Source organism: Dendrobates tinctorius, unplaced genomic scaffold (assembly GCF_039654945.1).
Source record: "Dendrobates tinctorius isolate UK_male_01 unplaced genomic scaffold, ASM3965494v1 ptg000069l, whole genome shotgun sequence".
Classification (NCBI taxonomy): Eukaryota; Metazoa; Chordata; class Amphibia; order Anura; family Dendrobatidae; genus Dendrobates; species Dendrobates tinctorius.
In genome coordinates, this window is record NW_027361737.1 from 8,697,020 (window position 1) to 8,721,441 (window position 24,422).

General features: G+C 40.9%; 1 protein-coding gene across 1 annotated transcript in view; it reads left to right on the plus strand.

Annotated features, from left to right (window-relative positions):
• Positions 1 to 24,422, plus strand: part of CLSTN2 (calsyntenin 2) — a 1,499,677-nt gene that overhangs the window by 1,207,539 nt on the left and 267,716 nt on the right. Inside the window, exon 6 of the mRNA XM_073581085.1 lies at positions 15,147 to 15,332. Coding sequence (XP_073437186.1) covers positions 15,147 to 15,332 — 186 coding nt within the window. The remainder of the gene's footprint in view (positions 1 to 15,146; positions 15,333 to 24,422) is intronic.

Below are 24,422 nucleotides of genomic sequence, written 5' to 3' on the forward strand. Positions count from 1 at the left end.
ATTCAAAACGTCAGAATTACGTTTTTTTGGTCGCCAAGACATTGCATTAAAATGCAATAATGGGCGATCAAAAGAACATATCTGCACAAATGTGGTATCATTAAAAACATCAGCCTGGCATGGAAAAAATAAGCCCTCACCCGACCCCAGATCATGAAAAATGGAGACGCTATGGGTCTCGGGAAATTGCACATTTTTTTTTTTTCAGCAAACGTTGGAATTTTTTTTCACCACTTAGATAAAAGAGGACATAGACATGTTTGGTGTCTATGAACTCATAATGACCTGGAGAATTATAATGGCAGGTCAGATTTAGCATCTAGTAAACCTAGCAAAAAAGTCAAGCAAAAAACAAGTGTGGGATTGCACTTTTTTGGCAATTTCACCGCACTTGGAATTTTTTTCCCGTTTTCGAGTACACGACATGGTAAAAACAATAGTGTCATTTAAAAGTACAACACGTCCTGCAAAAAATAAGCCCTCACATGGCCATATAGACAGAAAAATAAAAAAGTTATGGCTCTGGAAAGAAGGGGAGGGAAAAATGAAAATGCAAAACCAAAAATACCCCTGGTCATTAAGGGGTTAAAAGGGTGATGTTTTTTATTTGTTATTGTGAATTTTTAATTTATACGATTATAGAGGAGCTGTGGTTGTGTAAGAGAGGGACAGGACTATTGTCGTGACCTGTATTACTGTAGCAGCTGTGTCCAGTCCTTCCCCTACATGAAAAAATACTCTTCTTGGTATACCTGCATCTCCAGATTCAGCTTTATCTGGGCACTTCCCAGGCCATAACGGTTCCTCTTCTTGGTGACCCCATCAATGGAGACACAGTCCAAGACAACTTGAACAATTTCTTTACTTAGGATTTTGCACGTTACATCCACAGTTGGTACATCATAACATTTTCTTGCTTCCTCATCTTTTCCTTGCTCATTGTCACTTCTGTGCAGTACACACCCGGACCGCCTTAGACTGCTTCCCAGTTCCTTCCTGACCTGACCTCGCTATAATGACATTTCCTTCAGCCTGTTTTGCCCGAGACACAAATTCTTCACTTACTACGTTTGGTGGCCCCTGGTGAAGCATCCGACCCGTCTGTACTGATCTCGTGGAAGCTCCGACTCCCTTCATCTCCTTAGTCCAGCCAACTTCTGCCCTAAAAGCATTTCCTGTTCCTGTTCTGGCCCACTGCTAAGACTTGCAGTGGCCGTGGGTAATGTGGGCTATAATGACTTAACGTTACGTGGCTGTCTGGGCCTATAGCCCATGTAGACACTTGGGCGCCCTGGCCCCATCTCACTAAACTGGTCTTCAGCACTAACTTTAACTCCCAGCAGCCCCTCCTACAATTAACCCTCTATAAACATCCTTTCAGGCCCCACTAGTATGTCCTCATCTAGCGGCCCGCAACATAATTACATCTACCAGGTCTATGGGGGAACTATGTACTAAGAGTGCCTCCTCTAATGTCCCAAGAAGAATGCACTAGCTTACCCTAACTATACATAGATAACAGACACATATTATTATTATTATTATTATTATTATTATTATTATTATTATTATTATTTATATAGCACCATTAATTCCATGGTTATGTACATGAGAAGGGGGTTACATACAAAATTATTGATGTCGTTAATAGTAAACAAATTTACAATGACAGACTGGTACAGAGGGGAGAGGACCCTGTCCTTGCCGACTTACATTCTATGGGATAGTGGGGAAGAGACAGAAGGTCGGGGGTGCAGCAGCTCTGGTGGTTTTGAGGCAGTGGCTCGGTCGGTGGTGAGGCAGCAACACACAATGGTAACACATACATGTGGCAATACCATTAAAGACTGATGATAATAAATATTTCTATGTAGCAGTACCACAGTCCAGTTGTTAATCAAAAACCTTATAATACAGCAATATATACATATTAAGATAGGAGGGACAACTCTGGGAAAGGGAACAAGAAAATGTTATATTTCACTTCCTTCATGTATGATAACATTTGGCAAAATGAAGCCTCCATTAGGGATAAATAACTGTACATGGATTTATACAACTAGAATAGAACACAATGGCAGCAATATTAATTTACATACAGCGACTGGCGATTGATTTTCTTATAACTGAACAATATTTCCCCTACACATGTGTTAGGCACCGCGATTTTCCCACTGCATGGGATGGATCCCGGGCCTTGTCGGGTACTGTGGTCCCATTCAGGCTCAGCCGCTGGGACTGCTTCTCAGCATGGACATCAGTCCCATCATGTTGCTCAGGCTCATGCCACATGTTTTGTTGCTGCTGGCTTTCCAGTCAAGTCTTGGGAACCAGTGTATTGCATGCGCTGCATTACCTCCTGGAGTCTAAGTCCAGAGATCACCATACTGAGCATGTCTGTGTGGCGTCTTGCTATTGGTGGTTGGACATCAGCTGCTCTGGTGAGTTGGTAGCTCCGGATTGGTCCACGGGCAAGGTCCTTTTCAACTGGACTTGAGCCTAATGTATAAAAGGTTCTCAGAGGCACATGCCGGTGCGCTAGTATCATTTGTGGTTGTGTGTGTGGGTGGAGACTCTGCTGCTCTGCCGGCCTGTATGAGTGCCTAGTTTTCCTTATAGAGACAGGTTTTTCTTTTCACTTGGCCTAGTGCCTTTCTCGGCCACATATGCGGTTAGTGTGGGTCAGTTGCAGAGCACAGTCAACCCACGTGCTTAAACTCTATTGTTTTAACTGGATATTGCACACACCTCATTTTGTACTGCTCGGCGGTTAGCTGAGCTTTACTTATATTTTTGCATCACTTGGTAGTCAGCTGAGTAAGTTATTTATATTTTCTCTGCCACTCGGCGGTTAGCTGAGCTGGTATTCCTCTTCCTGTGCATACCTCTCTGAGACAAATGTCTCGAAATATTTCAAGTGTTGTCACATTGTAGAAGGATCATCTTTATTCTCATTTGCCCAAGGAAAGACTAGAAGCAATGGGATGAACTGAATGGGAGGAGACAAAGATTAGATATTAGAAAAAACTTTTTGACAGTTAGAGTGATCAATGAGTGGAACAGGCTGCCACAAGAGGTGGTGAGTTCTCCTTCAATAGAAGTCTTCAAACAGAGGCTGGGCAGACATCTGTCTGGGATGATTTAGCGAATCCTGCTTTGAGCAGGGGGTTGGACCAGATGGCCCAGGAGGTCCCTTCCAACTCTACCATTCTATGAGACATTAACACAGCGTGTTTCTTTGTGAACGCTCACCGCACAGCTCCATCATTGTTCACTAGCAGCAGGATAACATCTCTGCACGGTGGACCCGAGGTTGTGATCGAACTTTGTTAGTTAGTTTTATTTAGTGCAATCTGCCAACTCTAACAACATGTCAATTGAATATAAAAAAATAATAAAATTATCAGTAGATTATCCACTGTATAATAATGTTTCCAAAATTACCAGTACATACCAGTATACTAAAAATAATGTTTACCTTCTCTACCAATTTATTTTTAATCTTTTGTTCTTAATGGAAATTTGTTTCTAGATACTGTATATTCTTCCCAAACTGAGTGTGGCAAAAAATGGGACCTGATACCCTAAATCCAGCCCTGTGTCACTTATCAGTCTTCTTGCTATAGTTTTGATAGAGCCAATGTTTTCATTGATAATCCTCTCAATTTTATGATCTGTCTAATCTCACCCTTAGCATTGATTGACCATTTTCTACCTAAAACATGCATAATCAGAAAATTGCTAATCAGTGGAGGTTTGTCAATACATGTCTCACAAGGAGCCTGCTTCAACATATTGTGGGGGCATATTCTTCTTTCCCCAGTGTATTGCTGCCTACTTATGATTGGTCAATGTCAGAAAGAGAAATAAGTACACACCCCTAATGAAATCTACTTTGTAACGCCTACTTGGACTTCAAAAAATGTACTCTTTGTACTTGAATCCTGCAACACATATGCGAAATAAAAAAAAAATACAAAAAGTTTGCATTCTGCTCTGCAGCACATATTGCATAGTGTGTCTAGTACTAAATGAAAAAAAATGGTGAAAAGTCCTCTTTAAGAAGTTTTGTGACACAAACCTCAGATGTTCATTATTGGAGATGAATCAGTCAAATATTTCTTGCAGAACTTCTTTCATTTACAGATTTATAGTAATAGGTTTTGCATTCCTTTTTTCCAATTTCTATCTACTGTAGCTATGAAATGGAATCGACATGGGAAAGCCTGTAGAACGACAAGGCTGAGACATTGAATTTGTATCACAAGAACAATAGCATAAATCAATTCACTTTTACCTTAACAAAATTGAGTTTTCTCCATACATGAGTGCACGTGTCTCTCAGGTTCAGATTAAGTTACAGAGACATGTCGGGAGAATGGAGTCCTATAGGATGCATAAATTTAGAACCTTTGTTGGCATCAAACTCGTTCATTGCATTATGTTTTTCATGTACGATGGGAGCCTGTATGCTCTAAAGAGTATGGAATGTATTTTTATTCCTAAACTTATAATCACATTCAGTTGTATATAGATGATTTTCACCTACAATCCATTGAAACTGCCACTTTGGTGAGATAGACATGCAGAATTACATACATACCTGTGACAAATCTAATGTAAGCTTGATTGTCCATCAATCACAACATGTTTTAGTAGGGTTGTACATTATGAAAAATACTTAGAATTTAGAAAGGTTAAACTATTTTAATGCATTTCTTACAATAATGTCTCTATTAAAGGTTATGAACAATCTCGGGGAATTTCATTTTACAAAAATGCTTATCTTTTTTGGACATTTAAAATAAAGCAAACAATTTTGCAATGGAAGTTTAGTAAATACTTTTCTCTCTTTGGTTTATTCTGCTTCTACGTATGCATCATGGAACGTACTTGTGTTATAAGATGTGAATGACCAGTTACTGCGAGACATTTCTGGGGGTGATATTTTTCCAGGGAGCATCAAGGTGCTGAAATTACCAACAACATCATGAATGGAGGGGACAGTCAGTAGAACAAAATATGGTGCCTTGAATAAGTATTCACACCCCTTGAAAGTTTAAACATTTTTTAATAATACGCTAACAACTTTAAATGTATATTACTGTGAATTTATGTGACACACCAGCACAAAGTATTTGTGAAATGTAAAGGAAATGGTTTTCTGATTATTTTAAAAATATAAACCTGAAAAAAGGAAGTGCATTTGTAGTCTGTTACCCCTAAATAATATCCTTAGTGACCCATTGGTGGAGCTGGATTGTAAAGTGAATCTTAGCCAAGCTTAGGGAGATTTATGTCTGTCTCTAGGAGTAAATAGAAACTATCTAAACATATCTATAATCCTTCACAATATCTCGTTTATTTGGAACAGTTTTGTTGCACGGTTGGATATAGTTTTCTTCAGGAGACCTCTGACTCTGATACTGGGAAATCCAAACCTGGATGTAAAAGTGTGTTTCTTCTATTGACAAGGATCAGAGATTTTATGCTACCCTCTAGTATTAAAATAATGGCAGTTATGGCAGACGGCTCATGGACTCCTGCAGAGGCTTGGATGTAGTACTTAGGAGAATTCTGTAATCTAAAGTCCTTTGCACAGGATCCTTTCGGCTCCACCTACAACATTTGAAAATTTGTGCTTGGTCTTTGAGGCTTCAACAGAGAAAAATTAATGAAAGGTTGCAATGCCAGAAAGTCAGGATGGAGGGAAAGCAGCCCCAATCAAGTTCCAAAAAAATTCAAGCTGTCCTGCAGGCTCAAAGTGCATCAGTGTCAGCGCAAACTATCTGTGGACATTTGAATGAAATTAAATGCTATGGCAGGAGACCAAGGAGGACCTCACTGCTGACATAGAGATATGAAAAAGCTAGACTGCAGTTAGCCAAAATGTATGTGAGGAAGCCAGAAGGCTAAAAGCAAAATGAGGCATACAAAAAAAATACAGTACCTAAAGTCAAATATGGTGGAGGTTCAAAGATGTTTGGGGAATATTTTGTTGCTGTTGACACTGGGTGCTTTGACTGTGTGCAAGGTATCATGAAATCTGAATATTTGGATTTTGGGTCACAATGCAGTGACCAGTGTCACGAAGCTGGGTTTGCGTTCTAGGTCATGGGTCTTCCAGCAGAACAATAATGCCAAACATGCTTGAAGAATTAAGAAACACCCAGGAATGGATGTAAACAAAGCACTTGAGAGTTCTGAGGTGGCTAGCAATAAGTCTGAATCTAAATCCCATTGAAAACCTCTGCAGAGATCTTAAACTTGCTGTTTGGAGAAGGCACCCTTTAAGTATGAGAAGCTTGGACTGGCTTGTAAAGGAAGAGTGGTCCAAAATTTCAGTTGAGAGATCTAAGAAGCTTGTTGATGGTTATAGGATGCAATTGACTGCAGGTTTTTTTTCATTCCAAAGGGTGTGCAACCAAATATTAAGTTGAAGCAAGTTGCCAACAATTTTGTCCGGCCCATTTTTGATGTTTTGTGTGAAATTATGTCCAATTTGCCCTTTTTTCTCTGTTTTTTTGTGCTGTTCCAATACACACAAAGAAAGTAAACATGTGTATAGCAAAACAAGTATAATTGAAATAATTTTATGGGATAAATATTTCATTTTCTGAAACAATTTCAAGGGTGTTAATACTTTCGGCCATGACTGTATATTTACTTTTTCTCACATAAATTGATTTATTTCATTCTTGCCTTATAAATGTATCTGTAAGATGTAAATATAAATGTGTGCTTTCCAACTCTAATTATTCCAGTTGACTTAATGCAGTCAAACACTGGATTTTGTTTAATTTAGGACTTTTTGGCACCATTCACCTGTTAACCAAAATCTACATTTTCAGCAAAGTCACTGAACCATTATATGTTGAGGGTCAGAATGTAAGTGACAGAGTGTAAAGCTATGCATATGACAAATTATATAAACAGCATATTACAAAAGTGAGTACACCTCTCACATTTTTGTAAATATTTTATTGTATCTTTTCACTGGAAAACACGGAAGATATGACACTATGATACATTGTAAATTAGTCAATGTACAGCTTGTATAGCAGTGCAAAATTAGTGTGCCTTCTAAATAACTCAGCACACACCACATTAATGTCTAAACTCCTGACAAGAAAAGCGAGTACACCCCTAAGTGAAATGTGCCCAATTAGCCATTTTCACTCCTCGGTGTCATGTGACCCATTAGGATTACAAGTTCTTCAGTTATGAATGGGGAGCAGGTGTGTTAAATTTGGTGTTATTGCTCGCACACTCTCTCATAAAGGTCACTGGAAGTTCAGCATGGTACTTCATGGCAAACTACTCTCAGGATCTGAAAAAAAGAATTGTTGCTCTAAATAACGATGGCCTAGGTTATAAGAAAACTAGCTGAAGAGCCCGGCGTTGCCTGGGCATAGTAACCATCTGTGGTTAGTTATAAAAAATTATAATGATTATTTTGCACATAAAAACATTTCACATCATATATTTAACACTACAGATTTGCAACACAAATTAACTAAGCGATTACCCAAGTATCCTCTCCTGTGTGATACTTTCTGCTGAGCTGTGTATCTAATCCTATCGTGTGTTACTGACTGCTCAGCCGTGTATCTAATCCTATCCTGTGTGATACTGACTGCTGAGCAGTGTATCTAATCCTATCCTGTGTGATACCATCTGCTGAGCCGTGTATCTAACCCTATACTGTGTGATACTGACTGCTGAGCCGTGTACCTATTCCTATCCTGTGTGATACTGACTGCTGAGCCATGTATATAATCCTATCCTGTGTGATACTGACTGCTGAGCCGTGTATCTAATCCTATTCTGTGTGATACTGTCTGCTGAGCCGTGTATCTCATAGATGTTAACACCATAGAAATGATAAGAATGATCATATCCTAATCCTATCGTGTGTTACTGACTGCTCAGCCGTGTATCTAATCTTTTCCTGTGTGATACTGACTGCTGAGCAGTGTATCTAATCCTATTCTGTGTGATACCGTCTGCTGAGCCGTGTATCTAACCCTATACTGTGTGATAATGACTGCTGAGCCGTGTATCTAATCCTATCCTGTGTGATACTGACTGCTGAGTCGTGTATCTAATCCTATTCTGTGTGATACTGTCTGCTGAGCCGTGTATCTAATAGATGATAACACCATAGAAATGATAAGAATGATAGGCCTCAGTTACCACAACTGTCTACAAAGAAAACTGTTGCTGATAGCAACCAATCACAGCTCATTTTTCATCTTTTAAACAGCTCTGGGACAGTGTGGCAAGTTTTGAGTGGCGACTTTTGTGTTTTGACTTTTATGTGGCGAGGTTGGTGTATGTGTGTTGAAATGTGTGCTGAGGGTGGTATATGTGTTGAAGCACGTGGTAGTGTGTGGCGCATTTTGTGTGTGTGTTCATATCCCCGTGTATGGTGAGTATACCATGTCAGGGCCCCACCTTAGCAACTGTACGGTATATACTCTTTGGCGCCATCGCTCTCATTCTTTAAGTCCCCCTTGTTCATATCTGGCAGCTGTCAATTTGCCTCCAACAATTTCCTTTCACTTTTTCCCAATTATGTAGATAGGGGCAAAATTGTTTGGTGAATTGGAATGCGTGGGGTTAAAATTTCACCTCACAACATAGCCTATGATGCTCTCTGGGTCCAGATGTGTGACTGTGCAAAATTTTGTGGCTGTAGCTACGATGGTGCAGATGCCAATACATACATACACTTTTTCCCCATTATGTAGATAGGGGCAAAATTGTTTGGTGAATTGTAACGCGCGGGGTTAAAATTTTGTCTCACAACATAGCCTATGATGCTCTCGGGATCCAGACGTGTGACTGTGCCAAATTTTGTGGCTGTAGCTGTGACGGTGCGAATGCCAATCCCGGACATACTCACACACATATATACACACCCACATTGAGCTTTATATATTAGACTAGCTGAAGAGCCCGGCACTGCCCGGGCATAGTAACTAACTGTGGTTAGTTATAACAAATTATAATTATCCTCCATCCCATAGTCCTGTGCCCATATTCCCATCATACACATCCACCATCCCATAGGCCCATGCGCATATACCCATCATACATATCCTCCATCCCATAGTCGAATGCCCATATACCCATCACACATCCTCCATACCATAGTCCCATGCCCATATACCCATCATACATATTCTCCATCCCATAGTCCCATGCCCATATACCATCATGCATATTCGCCATCCCATAGTCGAGTGCCCATACACCCATCACATATCTTTCATCTCATAGTCCCATGCCCATATACCCATCATACATATCCTCCATCCCATAGTCCCGTGCCCATATAGCCATCATACATATCCGCCATCCCATAGTCCCATGCCCATATACACGTCATATATATCCTCCATCCCATAGTCCAGTGCCCATATACCCATCACACATCCTCCATCCCACAGTCCCGTGCCCATATACCCATTATGACATCATCATCACTATGGCAACCGTTATGACATAACCGTCACCATTGCAACCTATTAAGATATCATCGTCACCATGACAACCATTGTGACAGCATCTTCGCCATTGCAACCTATTATGACATTAGCGTCGCCATGGCAACCATTATGACATAATGGGGGCGGGGCTTGCAACCTATGATGACATCAGCGTCGCCATGGCAGCCATTATGACATCATAATGAGGGGGCGGGGCTTGATACACACACTTTTTCCCCATTATGCAGATAGGGGCAAAATTGTTTGGTGAATTGGAACGCGCGGGGTTAAAATTTCATCTCACAACATAGCCTATGATGCTCTCGGGGTCCAGACATGTCACTGTGCCAAATTTTATGGCTGTAGCTGTGACGGTGCGAATGCCAATCCCGGACATACACACACACATACATTCACACCCACATTGAGCTTTATATATTAGACTAGCTGAAGAGCCCAGTGCTGCCCGGGCATAGTAACTAACTGTGGTTAGTTATAACAAATTATAATTATCCTCCATCCCATAGTCCTGTGCCCATATACCCATCATACATATCCACCATCCCATAGGCCCATGCCCATATACCCATCATACATATCCTCCATCCCATAGTCGAATGCCCATATACCCATCACACATCCTTCATACCATAGTCCCATGCCCATATACCCATCATACATATTCTCCATCCCATAGTCCCATGCCCATATACCCATCATACATATCCTCCATCCCATAGTCCCTTGCCCATATAGCCATCATACATATCCACCATCCCATAGTCCCATGCCCATATACCCGTCATATATATCCTCCATCGCATAGTCCAGTGCCCATATACCTATCACACATCCTCCCTCCCATAGTCCCATGCCCATATACCCATTATGACATCATCATCACCATGGCAACTGTTTTGACATAACCGTCACCATTGCAACCCATTAAGACATCATCGTCACCATGACAACCATTGTGACAGCATCTTCGCCATTGCAACCTACTATGACATTAGTGTTGCCATGGCAACCATTATGACATAATGAGGGGTGGGGCTTGCAACCTATGATGACATCAGCGTCGCCATGGCAGCCATTATGACATCATAATGAGGGGGCGGGGCTTGATACACACACTTTTTCCCCATTATGTAGATAGGGGCAAAATTGTTTGGTGAATTGGAACGCGCGGGGTTAAAATTTCGCCTCACAACATAGCCTATGACGCTCTCGGGGTCCAGACGTGTGACTGTGCCAAATTTTGTGGCTGTAGCTGTGACGGTGCAGATGCCAATCCCAGACATACACACACACACACACACATACATACATACATACACACCCACATTGAGCTTTATATATTAGATTGACAACACGCTGAAACTGAGCTGCAGCAGAGTGGCCTGTTGTGAGTTCATTTTCCCCTTCACTACTGAGGCCCGAGGAACTCCCTCTTCTGGTAAAGAAAGGTAGTGAGCCTGATTATCAAACATCTAAGTCTGATGATGATGACTGGCTGAGTGGAGTTACTGACTGGATATAAGGCTGCCGACGCCCTTCTGCCCTGCGGGTGATTTCTCTGTGGGATCCTTGGAGACCAGTCTGAATTCTTGCTCCTCTAAAGCTAAGTTTTCTGCTCGGCCTTTTGCATTTGTGCTTAGACTTTGTTTTGCTTTGTTTTTCTGGATTTCTGCCATTCCCTGCTGGGGTGTGCTGAATTCCTTTAGCTCTGTCTTCTGAAAATACCTGAGTGCTCATTTAGTTTTTGAAGCCTAGCTGCTTCAGGGTCTTTTTCATATCAGCTTGTTGGCTTATGTCTTTGATAGGGTTTTGGCAGATTGCAGACAGCAACCTTCCTTTCCTGTTCTGTTTAGCTAGCTTGGGCCCCATCGTTTGCTCAGCCTATCTTTCTATCTGTGTGAGTGTTTTTTCATCTTGCTTCACCGTCATTATATGTTGGGGGCTGCCTTTTACTTTGGGGTCTGTTCTGGGGCAGTTTAGATTTCCTTTTCTGTCTTTAGGCTATTTAGCGCTCCGGCTGTGATCGAGGGGTCTAGGGCATCGTAGGAACCCCCCACGGCTACTGCTAGTTGTGTTGATAGGTTCAGGGGTCTGCAATCTGATAGTTGCCAACTTCTCTGGTTTTCTGGGCGTAGCTTCTATTTTTGTGTCTGCCTCCTACAGTGACTCAATCATAACAGTGGCCAAGACCATACAGCGGTTTAACAAGAGAGGTTACACTCAGAACTGGCCTCATCATGGTTGACCAAAGAGGTTGAGTGCACATGCACTACAGGATGTCTTTTCAAAATAGACACATGATTGCTGCCAGCATTGCTGCAGAAGTTAAAAGGGTGGGGAGTCAGCCTGTCAGTGCACTGAACATATGCCACACACTGAATCAAATTAGTTTGTATGGATATCATCCCAGAAGGAAACCTCTATTAAAGATAACGCACAAGAAACACTTTGCTGAAGACAAGCAGACCTTATGTAACAATTTCCATATAGATAAAAGTTAAGTTTTATTATACAGTACCTATTAAAAACAAGACGTTACCACGCATGAAACAAACAACCGTGCTGGTTACCATAACCCTAGATGATCAACACCTATTTACAACCCTGCCTAGCAGATTGGAGCCCCGACTACTCGGCGGCTGTCCCTAATGCTCCTAAATGTCAATATGTTGGTGCATCACATAGTCACCCATTTAACCATAGAAAGGAGCATATAGGTAACACAACAATAAAGTGACATGTGCAAACAATGAAAGTACCTCACTACACTGTTCCCTGTTGCTGTATGGCATTCCTGACAGCGGAGGATGGCACCCTACTGGTCAGCGGAATGGTGCCCCCGCTCCACGGCGGCTGTCCCCTGGATGCCCTAATATCACTGCAATATTAACACAAGGGTAGCCAAATAACCATTGGTAAAGCAACTAACATAGAAAATGCCAGAGAAACAAAAACTTCCACATGGCATATACAACACTGATGTATGCTTAAACCATGTTGATAACATCTGAAGGGGTATTTATGGTTGGTTGATATCCAAAAGAAACGATGCATTTCTCCTTAACTGAGCATCAGGCGGTAGATAAGAAGATGCTGCACATGTCACTTTATTGTTGTGCTGCTATTTCACTCTTTGACTGGCAACCCCTATATGCTCCTTTCTTTGGTTAAATGGATGACTATGTGATGCACCAAAATCGGGACATTTTGGAGCATTAGGGACAGCCGCCGAGGGGCGGGGGCGCCAATCTCGTATTGTGTTTAGGGTGCCAACCTCCGCTGATAGGCAGGGTTGTAATTAGAGGTTGATCATGTAGGGTTATGGTAGCCAGCATGGTTGCTTGTTTCATGCGTGGTAATGTCTTTTTTTAATAGGTATAATAAAAGTTAACTTTTATCTATATTGAAATTGTTAGATAAGGTCCCTTTAAATTAAGATTGTTGAATTTTTTACCTTAAATCTCTATCTTGATATATGTTTATTTGTAGACAAGCAGACTAAGAACTATGTCCTGTGGTGTGATAAGGCCAAGATAAACTTATTTGGTTCAGATAGTGTCAAGCATGTGTGGCGGCAACCAGGTGAGGAGTACAAAGGCGTGCATCTTATCTGCAGTCAAGCATGGTGGTGGGAGTCTCGAAGTTTGGGGCTTGGTCAAAGCAGCCAGCTCTGGAAAGCTACAGTTCATTAAGGGAACTATGAAAGCCAAAATGTACTGCGACATACTGAAGCAGAGCATGATCTCCATCTGCCGGAAATTGGGCAGCAGGGCAGTATTCCATCATGATTACGACCCCAAACACACCTCAAAGAAAACAACCACTGCCTTGTAAAGAAACTGAGGGTAAAGGTGCTGGACTGGGACAAAATGTCTCCACACCTAAACCCTATTGAGCATATATGGGCAGTTTTGGACTGGGGTGGTAAGGGCCCACCAATAACACTGACTTGGGTGCCCACTATTCAGCTTCATGCAAATATATTACCCTCTTTCACAAATTTAGTTCTACTTTTATGTAAAAATAAACTAGTTGGTGAATGATTAATGAGATCCTGCTTTTGTCTGTACATAGTGAATTAATGTATTGGCGAAATAGTGCTCATGTTGGGGGTAAATAGCTTACTCTTGCATTGGGGCCCACCAAAGGATTCTCCCATTCTCCTGTGGGCCAGTCCGAGCCTGTATATGGGGCACCCTCAAATTCAAGGTAGAGCAGTGCAAAGTCTCTAACATAAACCAGCTCCATGATGTCGTCATGGAGGACTGGAAGAGGATTCCAGTGTCAACATGTGAGCTCTAGTGAACTCCGTGCCAAAGAGAGTTAAGGAAGTGCTTGAAAATAATGGTGGCCACATAAAATATTAACACTTTTGGCACAATTTAGATATTTCAATTTATGAGCATACTTACTTTTGTTGCCAAAGGTTTAGACAATAAAGGCTGTGCGTTGAGTCATTTAGACCGCACACCAAATTTATAATGTTGTATAAGCTCTACAGTGACTAGCTTACATTGTATCAAAGTATCATATCTTCAGTGTTGTCACATGAAAAGATATAATGAAATATTTCCAAAAAATATGAGGGGTGTACTCACTTTTGTGATATAGTGTAAAAGGTCTTTTCTATTTCTTCAAGATATTTTTCTAAATGAGAACCTTGATCCAAGTAGTGATTTGGCATTTCCCTGTATATACTTCTATTACAATTGAAAATTAGTTTTAATTACAGTTTATAAAAGAATCAAACAACCTTAAGGAAACTCATCAACCTTCAGAAATTACAAGAGAGAAAAATTACAAAATATATACATCCTATAGCTGATAGGTGACTCGATAAATGAGCTTTAATAAGATTAGCCAGTGTGTCACTAGGGAAAACACAAAGTAATTTCACCTCCCACGCTCAGTTGCCATCTGAGCAAAACATTGACATTAAGTAATTAGCAAATGTAATATAAAATAACTGGGATTTGCTTTCAAAATAGCTATTCAGATGATTTACCCCACAGATAGTAAAGGCTGGAATGCAAAACACAATGGGCTGACATATTTCATTGCTTCTTTACATATTGAAACCAGAAATTATAATATTATCACGAGTGGAGTTTTGTAAGTCAGTATGTTATCCTGCTAAGAATTGTTATCCTTGCCAATTATAAATCTATATTAAAACATTTCTGTAAATGTAAATTTATGAGTTATTAGCATTGGTCAACGCTGGCTCCATGCTCAATTAAGCTTAAAATAGAGAGTAATTGTTATTTGGGAGTCTGGGTCCACATGAGGAGCCTTTTGTGGGCCAATTCAATTATGCTTGTGTCTAAGAAAAGCAAAAAAAAATTGCAGTCTTCACCACTGTTTCCCAAATCCAATCCTCTAGAGCCGGCAACAGATCATGTTTTCAGGATTTCCTTGGTATTGCCCAGTTAATGGAATTATAACAAGTGGAATACTAAGGTAATCATCCCAAAAACATGATCTGTTGGTGGCTCTTGAGGACTGGTCAGCACTACACATTTCAGACCAGTAAAAATAAATAGTCCTTAATCACATACTTTAAGCACTGTTGAATAGTAGGGGTGGTTCAATTATTAATTATAATTAAAATTATTTTTGTTTATCTTTTAGACTGGGAAAAGCGTATAGAGTACAATCTTGGTTCAGCAAGTGTTGCGTTATTTCCTAATATTCACTTGGAGACCTGTGATGGACCGGTGTCTTCTGTTCGCACTAGCATTGAATTCCAGACCAATCATAATGGAAAAGGCTGTGACCGTGAAACTTATTTTGACACATCCTTGCAGAACTTATGTGGTAAGTAAACCGTTATGTCATGATACATCTTCTTTATGACGTTATTTATTTGGGGGTTACAGATTTTTTATATAGAATTGTTTTCAAAACGTCTTCAAAATATGAAAGGAATTAAGATATTTTCTCCATTTAGTATAAATTCAAATCCTTTTGTCCAATGATGAGTCCTTCGCATTCCATCTCCCGGTTATCTAAAGCGGTAGTAAAGTTTTAGAGAATTCCAGAGCATCACATGATATCATGGACATGATAGGAATTAATTAATGTCAATATGCTGGCTATAAAGCTTTTCATTCACTGCTACAATACTTCAGTGATATTTTATTGCTATGGAATTGCAATGTGATGTAGATTCGCTCAACCAAAGTTCAACTGAGCAGTATGAACTGGGGGAGTTGTTGAAGCAGTACTGGACTGAAGAGATGGTATGAGAAAGAGTTAAGACCAATTAAGTTGGATATGAAGAATGACTCATAGATAAGCAGAGGTGGAATTGCTTTATGTAGTAGGGTTGAGTGTGTGGACAGCACCTTGAATCAGCAGGAATGAGTATTCAGACAGGTACTTTTGGTCAGCAGAGTCGAGGGTGTAGACTGCACCATGGATCAGAATAGTAAGGCAGACAGACACTTTCTTGCAACAAAGGTAAGTGAGTTGGCAGCACTTGAATTATCTGAGATGAGTAGGCATATGCAGAAATATAATTTGATGGAACAGAGTAGACTGTGTAGGCAACATCTTGGAATAGTAGAGAAGAGAAAGCTAGCATGTAGCTTGATGCAGAACACTCGAGGATCCGTGGAGAGCACCTTCGAATAGCATAGCCGAGTATGTTAACAGGTGCTTTTATACAGAAATGAGGGTACAAAAATACCCTTGGAGCACTAGACAAGCTGACAATCAAATGCTTTGTTAAAGAGAGCTGGAAGTGTGGATAGCATTCAGAAACAGCTGGGCAAACTAGATTTGGATAGAAAGTGCATAGATTCCTGGATAGCAAGGAATATTGTCTGCTCTACCACCTGAATACTTAAAGGTGCATGCTAAGTTATCCTAGCACAGAGAAAGACAGTCATAGTGAAGGAAAAAGCAGAGCCCCAGTGCTGGTTACAGAGCAGATGAATAATGTAAAGAATGAAGTGAGTTTCAATTAATGGTACTTCAGTTCATGTTGTTTTATTCTGAGCGGAGGTTAGAATCTGAAATGGTGTTAATTTTTCGCTACTGTGCCCCATTCCAAAATCTGAAACAGCAAGGCCTGACACATACCCAGTGGCAGCATTTAGGGGAGGAAAGCTGAGCAATTACCCAGGGACCCCTCTCTCCTAAGGGCACTGAGCTAGCGGCAGACCATGCAGCCGCTATGGGGCCCGTGAGACAAGGATGCCCAGTGTCGGCTCTAACGCACCTCTAGGCCGGCATGGCAAATTCAACTATATAGGACAATGGGGCCCATTATACTATATGGAAAGCAATGTGGGGACCATTTTAATATTTGAAGGGCTAGGTGGGACTCAAACTATATGGAAGGCAATGTCGAGACCATTATAAAATTTGGAGGGCTATGTGGTGGCCAGTATAATATTTGGAGGGCCATTATAATATTTGGAGGGCTATGTGGAGGCGAGTATAATAATTAGGTGGCTATGTGGGGGCAATTATACTATATGGAGAGCTATGTGGGGGCATTATACTGTATGCAAGCAATTATACAGTGTGAAGTTTTGTGTGTGATCCATTATACTGTGTGGAGGGCTGTGTGGGGTCAATTATACTGTGTGGAGGGCTGTGTGGGGGCCATTATACTGTTTGTATGACTGTGTGGAAGCCAATTTTAATGTTTGAATGGTCATGTGGGGTCCATTATACTATGTGTCTCTACATACTGTATGTGCTCCGTCCATGAATGTGTCAGCATGTATGTGCATCTGTTGGTATGTACAGTATGTACTCCATCCATGCATGAGTTGGTACGTTTGTGCTCCATCCATGCATGTAGCAGTATGTATGTGCTCCATGTATGCATGCATCTGTATGTATGTGCTCTGTGTATACATTTATCTGAATGTGTGTGCTTTCTGTATAGTATGTGTGTGTGCTCTGTGTATAAATAAATGCCAGTAGCACAGAGTCCATAGGAGTAAAGATCAGCACTCACTCACTCACTCAGCACTCACTCAGGGACAACAAGCAAAATGCTGCCTATTGTTTGGGTGATTGGATTATTTATGCAATAATAAAAATCATTGTTCTCAGCAGAACATTGATGGGTACAAACTGCATATTTGCTGCTCATAACATGATACTGAATGAAGACATATTGATCTATTAGTGATTGTTCTGTCCCATCTTTCTTCCTCAGCCGGTGTAAAAAGGCCGGGAAACAAGCACCAAAGGACTTCAATATTGTAGAGTGTGCTTGTTTAACAGACAGAATTCAGCCCATCTTAATGCAACATACTGTAAATGTCTGTGTGATGGTGCAGTATGTTAGCATTTGGGACCCTACTGTAAACTTTTGTATGCGGCCCTACTTTGTCTAAAACCAGCCCTGGACATACTATTCACCATGCACCAGGACCCTATTGCGAATACTTCCACTTAATATAGATCTGTCCCTGGTCCAAATCAGGAAAATCTTTTAATGAGGCATTCCAATAAACATCATTTTTCACTCACCCAGGAGAGATGAAAAATGAATGATTGCTTGTGGTATGGCTTGCAAGACCAACTGATTCCATGTATTGGGCTAAAGTCCCTTGTGTGAAAGGATCAATAGTGCGAATATAAAACCACCAATCCTAAGGACAGTAAGGATTAAACAATGATAACACAGGGGACTTTGGTATCCATGTGTAATTTTGTTTGTGGGACAACCCCCTTAAAGTAAACCTGTCATAAGGGTTTTGATACCTCAACTGAGAGCAGCATGATGTAAGCAGAGAGTAGCTGAATCCAACAATGTATCATTTAGTTTACTGGATGCAACCATTGTGATACAATAAGAGCTTTCAGCTTTAGAATGAAGCAGAGCTGAGAAAGCTAACCCCGCCCACACCAGGCTCTCAATGTACAAATTCAACAGTCAGTGAGGTGCTTAGTTGCCTTAACAGTCTGGCAACATTAATCTCTTAATGATAAATCCTTCACAGTTAGTGAACAGCAGCACCGCACTTTGACAAGTGACACATCCCTGAACTCTGTGTTTCAGCCTCTATTTCCTGCTGCCTTCAGATTAAATAGCAAAAAGCTGCTGACATACTCATATTCCCTTTAAGCAGCAATGTATTGATCACTTAAAAATAAAAACAATGAAAGAAACTGGTATCTACAGCTAATATTGTGTGTAGATATTTCCAATATATAATAGCAAGATTCATTTACAGTAATTATGGCACATGCCGAAATAATTGATACTGTAAATAAAGAGTAGAATATTTTCATGAAATTAGGTAATGTTGAGGGATACAGTAAACCAGTGAAGCTGAATGGGCAGCAAAGTGTTAACATGGCTTTAGCAGTTTTGTGAGCATGTTAACTTGGGTAAAAAGTTGATTTTTCTTGTGATTTATTATAAATAAAATCAGCTTTTCTTCATTAATTTGGCTTTGGTTACTAATTTTTTTTAATTGCCCTCTTAAGTTCATCACTGGAACTAAGACCTGGTGAACGATCTGCATAGACCTAACGTTTTGTATTCTGAGTCCATTCTTCTGAACTCTATTAACTTTGGTTACTGGTTATCTGTACTTATTTATTCTTCAGCTGATTTTAGGAAAAAAAAACTGATCATATTTTGCAGGTAAATCTCTATCAGGATTCTCTGATAAGAGTGGACAGGTTCTCTGTTTGAATTTATCAGAACAGACAGGATTTCCATTTAAATTACATTCCGTTTCAATTATGGTTTTATTTGCTGAGGAAAGTGTGAAAACTAGATTGGAGCAGGCATATTTCCTGTAAAACGTGGCCTAATGTCATAAATATCTGAACACTTTCCAACAAGGATATAATTGAGACTTGAAATTACAACTTTCTGATCTTTGCTGACAGCTCATAGTTTACCAATAAGTACCTTCTGCTCTATACCAGAACTTTTATCTATACGTAAAGGAACAATGATGAAATTGATCAACTAACGGTCATTACTTTTTAGTGCTTTCAAGTTCAAGTTATGTTATGAGCCTTTTAAAGAGGATAGCAGGAGAATATCGGCACAGCCGTTGAAGGACACTCCTTAAGGTCAGGGCATACATTAAGTGATGTGGAATAAGTCAGTGCTAGACATTTAATGTGATTCCCTTGCAAAAGAGAATCAGTTATTAGGATTGCATAACCCAAATTAATTGCATTTGTTAAAAGGCGCATTAATGCGGTGTAAACCCTTACCTGGAATGTAGAAATCCATTTTGCTGCTTTAGAGAAACCCATAAATGAAATTGTATGTTAAAAAACTGCAAGTGCAGTGGGGATGAACATTGCACTTGCAGTTCTCCTGCCCCCTTGCTCCCTTTTGTTCGTGACTTGCCTCCTTTCTCTTACTGACAGGTCACTCCTGAAAAAATAAATATATAAAAAAGCAAAAAAAAATAAGAAAACCAAAAAATAAACTAAACAAAAAAAGAAAGAACATCAACCCAAATGTCTGTTAATAATTCATGTCTTGCTGAAAAAAAATTATTTCCGATTTTAGAAAAATGAATAGATGAAACGTCTGTGGAAAGGAGAATGCAATTTAAAATGTTTTTATTTTTCCGCAGTCCTTTGTGGCCGTAAAAAATAATAAAAACTAAAAAATTTGAAAAATAGATCCAAATTTTCAATTTTTTCTTACATTTTCCAGCCAAAAATAAATAAAAGGAATGTAAAGATTGCATACATACATTTTAGAGCCATTTAAAGTGCATATAAGACAAAACTCGAAACTGTTCCTGGTTAGGGGTGGGGGAGAATGGCATGGTCCTGAGCTGATTAAGGCAATTCATCTGTTCTTCTACTGCCCTATTAAAAATATATATTTGTAAAAATGTGCTGTACCACATCAGGAGTATGCGGATAACATGTGCTCTGTGGTTTTCTACAACTCACCCCAGACTATCTCAATTGGATTGAGGTTGGAGGATTATGGAGGCCATGAAATTGCCAAAACACACCTCCTTAGTGTGTTTTGAGTCATTGTCCTATTGCTACACAAATAATGGTACCATTAAGTGCAGTCCAGGTGAGATGGTAAGTCATTACAGAATGCTTTGGTAGTCATACTAGGCAAGCGTATCTTGAATTTGAAATAAATCACCAACAAAGTCATCAGCAAATAACTCCTGCATCGTCACAACTCCCCTGCATACTTCACAGTAGGCATCACACATGCAGAAACCATCTGGTCACACAAAGGAATTTTGTACCAACACGGCCTCTGCAAAACACACCTCATGGTGGTTGGTACCACAAATCTCAAATTTTGATGAATCAGACTTAATCAGACCACTGTAAAGGTTTCCAATCTAATATCAGGTCATTATGTAGCTTTACTCAAACAATTATTTTCTTCTTGATTACAGTCCTCAGTAGTGGCTTCTTTGTATCAATTTGACCATAATGTCCTACTTCTTTCAGTCTTCCCTGGAAAGTTGATGTTGATATATGTCTGCCACTAGATGTATGTGCATCATTTAGGAGGTCTGCTATCTTAGATACTATCAATTTGCAGTTTTTGAGGTTTTTACCTCAGATGAACTTATCCTCTCCAGCAAAGCTAATTCTTGGTCTTCCTTCCATGGAGTGATCTTCATGACTAATTAATAGTTTTTGTGACTGCACTCAAGGATACTTTCAAGATCCTAACAATTTTCCACAATGACTGTGTCATGATCCCAGTGTGGGTTGGACCTGCACGCTTGGGGTTAATGTCTGGAACCAGTGCTGGTGGACTTGCACTTCTGGGGTTAAATGTTATGATCTCAGTGCAGGCTCTTGCCTGCACACCTGGGGCTTATTATTATGGCCTCTCCTTGGTTCTGGGAAAGTTTTTTATAGCCTCAGGAAGCTCCAACCATCGTCAGTTATACTTTCGCCCTTGGCAGAGTGTGTTGACCCCTGAGTGTGTTTGTGCTGTGTTCTTGTTTACCTGATACTTTGGTTCCGACTCGGTCTGTTCTCTGGATACTGCTTGTTGGAATCTGCTTGGTACCTTCTATATCTGTTTGGCTTTGACGGCTGCCTGGCCCTGACTATCCGTTCTGTCTCATCCCTGGAACTTTATTGCTATCTCTGTGTATGACCCCCGTTTGCCTGACCTGAGCATTCCTGTAGTTGTGTCCTGACGATCTCTGGCAGCAGGATGCTAAGCCCCGCCCCTTGCAGTCACATGACCGTAGGTCCTTCACTGCTTGCTAACTTCAGCATCTCCAGGTCCTGTTTGCCTCAGCTTCCTGACTGTATGTGACCGCGGGCCCCCCTGCAGTATGGGTGAATCCCTGCTCAGCGGTGGCTGCACGCCGGTGCTGACAGGACCGTGATAGACTGACTTTCATGTCTTAAAGTAAAAGTGAACTGTATGTCCTTATTACTGAGTTGAATTGCTCTTGCCATATTCTATCTTAGAACAGTTATGGAACAGGGCTCAGCACCGTAGGGAACAGTGTACCAACACTGTTTCTGCAAAGCACTTTATTAAGGCCAGTGATTCCACAAATGAACTCTTGATTAAGCATTCCTGTTCATATAAAGTAATTCCAGATGGCTTCCTAATGAAGTTTCTTGAGAGAATGCCAAGGGTGTGTAAAGTAAAAGGAAATGGAGGTAATTTGAGGAATAAAAAGTTTAACCCATAATCTGGCATAAATCCCACCACTGGAATCCTCTCTTATCAGATTGATAGGAGTTCATCAATTTCACTGCACTGCCTTTTCTATATGCTTCATTGAAAATGTGGCTGCACAAAGCAGACATAGTTCAATTTGAATGTATGGAGAATGTATTGGCTGGAAATGCGCAATCAAGATAATATTTGCATGTACCTTTAGAGAGGCCCCTCAGTTCAATGGTAATTTGGGGTTCTTGGCACTTCCGCCCAATACTGGATCACAAAATATTCTCTGTAAGGTCCTTCTCCATCAATCCCTTCAAGATATATGATGTAAACTTACATGATATGTCGTGTCCCAGCCTTTGATGCGGGCTTGATTGCTGAGCCCACATCTTTCCCCTCATGTGATAGCTGATTTAATAAGCCACCATGTGTCTGTAACAGCTACATTTGGAGAAGAGCTCTGCCTGAGACTGATAACCTGTTAAATCTCTCTGTCAATCGTCAAGGAGGCGCGTCATTCCAAGTTGCATTCATGACGTGATCGCAGAGAGCCAATGAGTTGTCATGACAGCCGGAGGTCTGCAGGTAAACCTCGTGTGTGTGAACCCCAGTCTGTAGCTGGTGTTCATAGGAGATCGTGATTAGGGATGAGCGAGTATACTCGTTAGGATTCGGTACTTGGCAAGTAATGCGGTACCGTGGTTCTCGAATCCTGGCAAGTATTTCACTACTCACCTCGTAATATTCGGCACAGCCCACACAGTCCACACACAGCCCAGCACAGTCCCCGCACAGCCCAGCACAGTCCCGCACAGCCCAGCACAGTCTCTGCACAGTCCAGCACAGTCCCGCACAGCCTGGCACAGTCCCTGCACAGTCCCCGCACAGCCCAGCACAGTCTCTGCACAGTCCAGCACAGTCCCGCCCAGTCTCTGCACAGTGCACGCTCAGTCCCCGCACAGTCCCCGCACAGCCCAACACAGTCCCCGCACAGTCCTGCACAGTTCACACACAGCCCAGCACAGTCCCCGCACAGCCAAGCACAGTCCCGCCCAGTCCCCACACAGCCCAGCATAGTCCCCGCACAGTCCCGCACAGCCCAGCTCTTTCCCCGCACAGTCCATGCACAGCCCAGTACAGTGCTGCACATATAAGAAGAGAAGGAAGATCCGGCACTGAAGACTTGATAAAATCCACAGGAAACTTTATTCACATATTTTCATAATAAAAACAGAAAGGGGAAGAAGACCCCCCATGCCTTACGCATTTCAAACCCCACAACAGGTTCTTCTTCAGAGGCATAAAACAAAATGAATTGCAAACTAGTTATAAACGTTCTCAACCAACTGAGAGACTCCACACATGTGTATAATCAAAAAGGCAGGCAATTAAGCCCTCAGATTACCGGTGAAGTCACTCCCTTGCTTGAAAAAACACCTGAACACCAATAGACAAAACACACAAAATATACAAAAATATGTATGCATTACATACTGTGAGGTGCCAAGGGGAGAGGTACTAGAAAACAGGTATGTTTCTCCCCGTTTCATTTCATATGTCTCCCTGTACTGATGATGAAGCCAGTTTATTTCACTGTAATCCAGTCCTGGTTTCCTTAGTGATCAGCATGGAAAGGACTGGTAGTTCCCCCTCCACTAATTCAATCCAGGTTTTGGTTTCCTGACTGGTCCAGCTGATATAATCAGGAGGAGCTCTCAGTCTATCATCTGCTGAACTGGGAGCTGACACAGTAAGATAACATGGACTTGTTTGCTGTTATATAGGTTTATTTTGTAGTTAGCCTGCTATTGTTAGTTAGTGGCCAGACGGCCTTAGACGTTTTATTTCATGTTTGGCATGTGTAACATTGGATAACAAGTGTGCACAATAAATATGCCGTGTCCATATTGCTAGTCTGCTGAAGTGACTTCATAGCCACACGCTTGTGCCAAAGCAAAGATCCTAGCTGAGCTATCTATTCCCCACAGTACGTATAAACAAATTTCAATTAACATTAATCTTACTCATAATACATAGAAATCCACAATCCTCAAAAGAGAAAGAGAAAGAAGAAGGAAAAAACAAAAACTCAGCACTCAATAAAAATACATGAGATCATTCCTATAATTTAAACCTTGCGGGTACCGTACATCAAGCGCAAGTATCCAAAACGCTTCCCGACAATGTAAAAAATGTTCCCAGTCAGCCCCTCTGGGGGGTGTCGCTACCCGTTCTATTCCCTTTACTTTGAGACAACATATATTGCCCCCATGTATTTC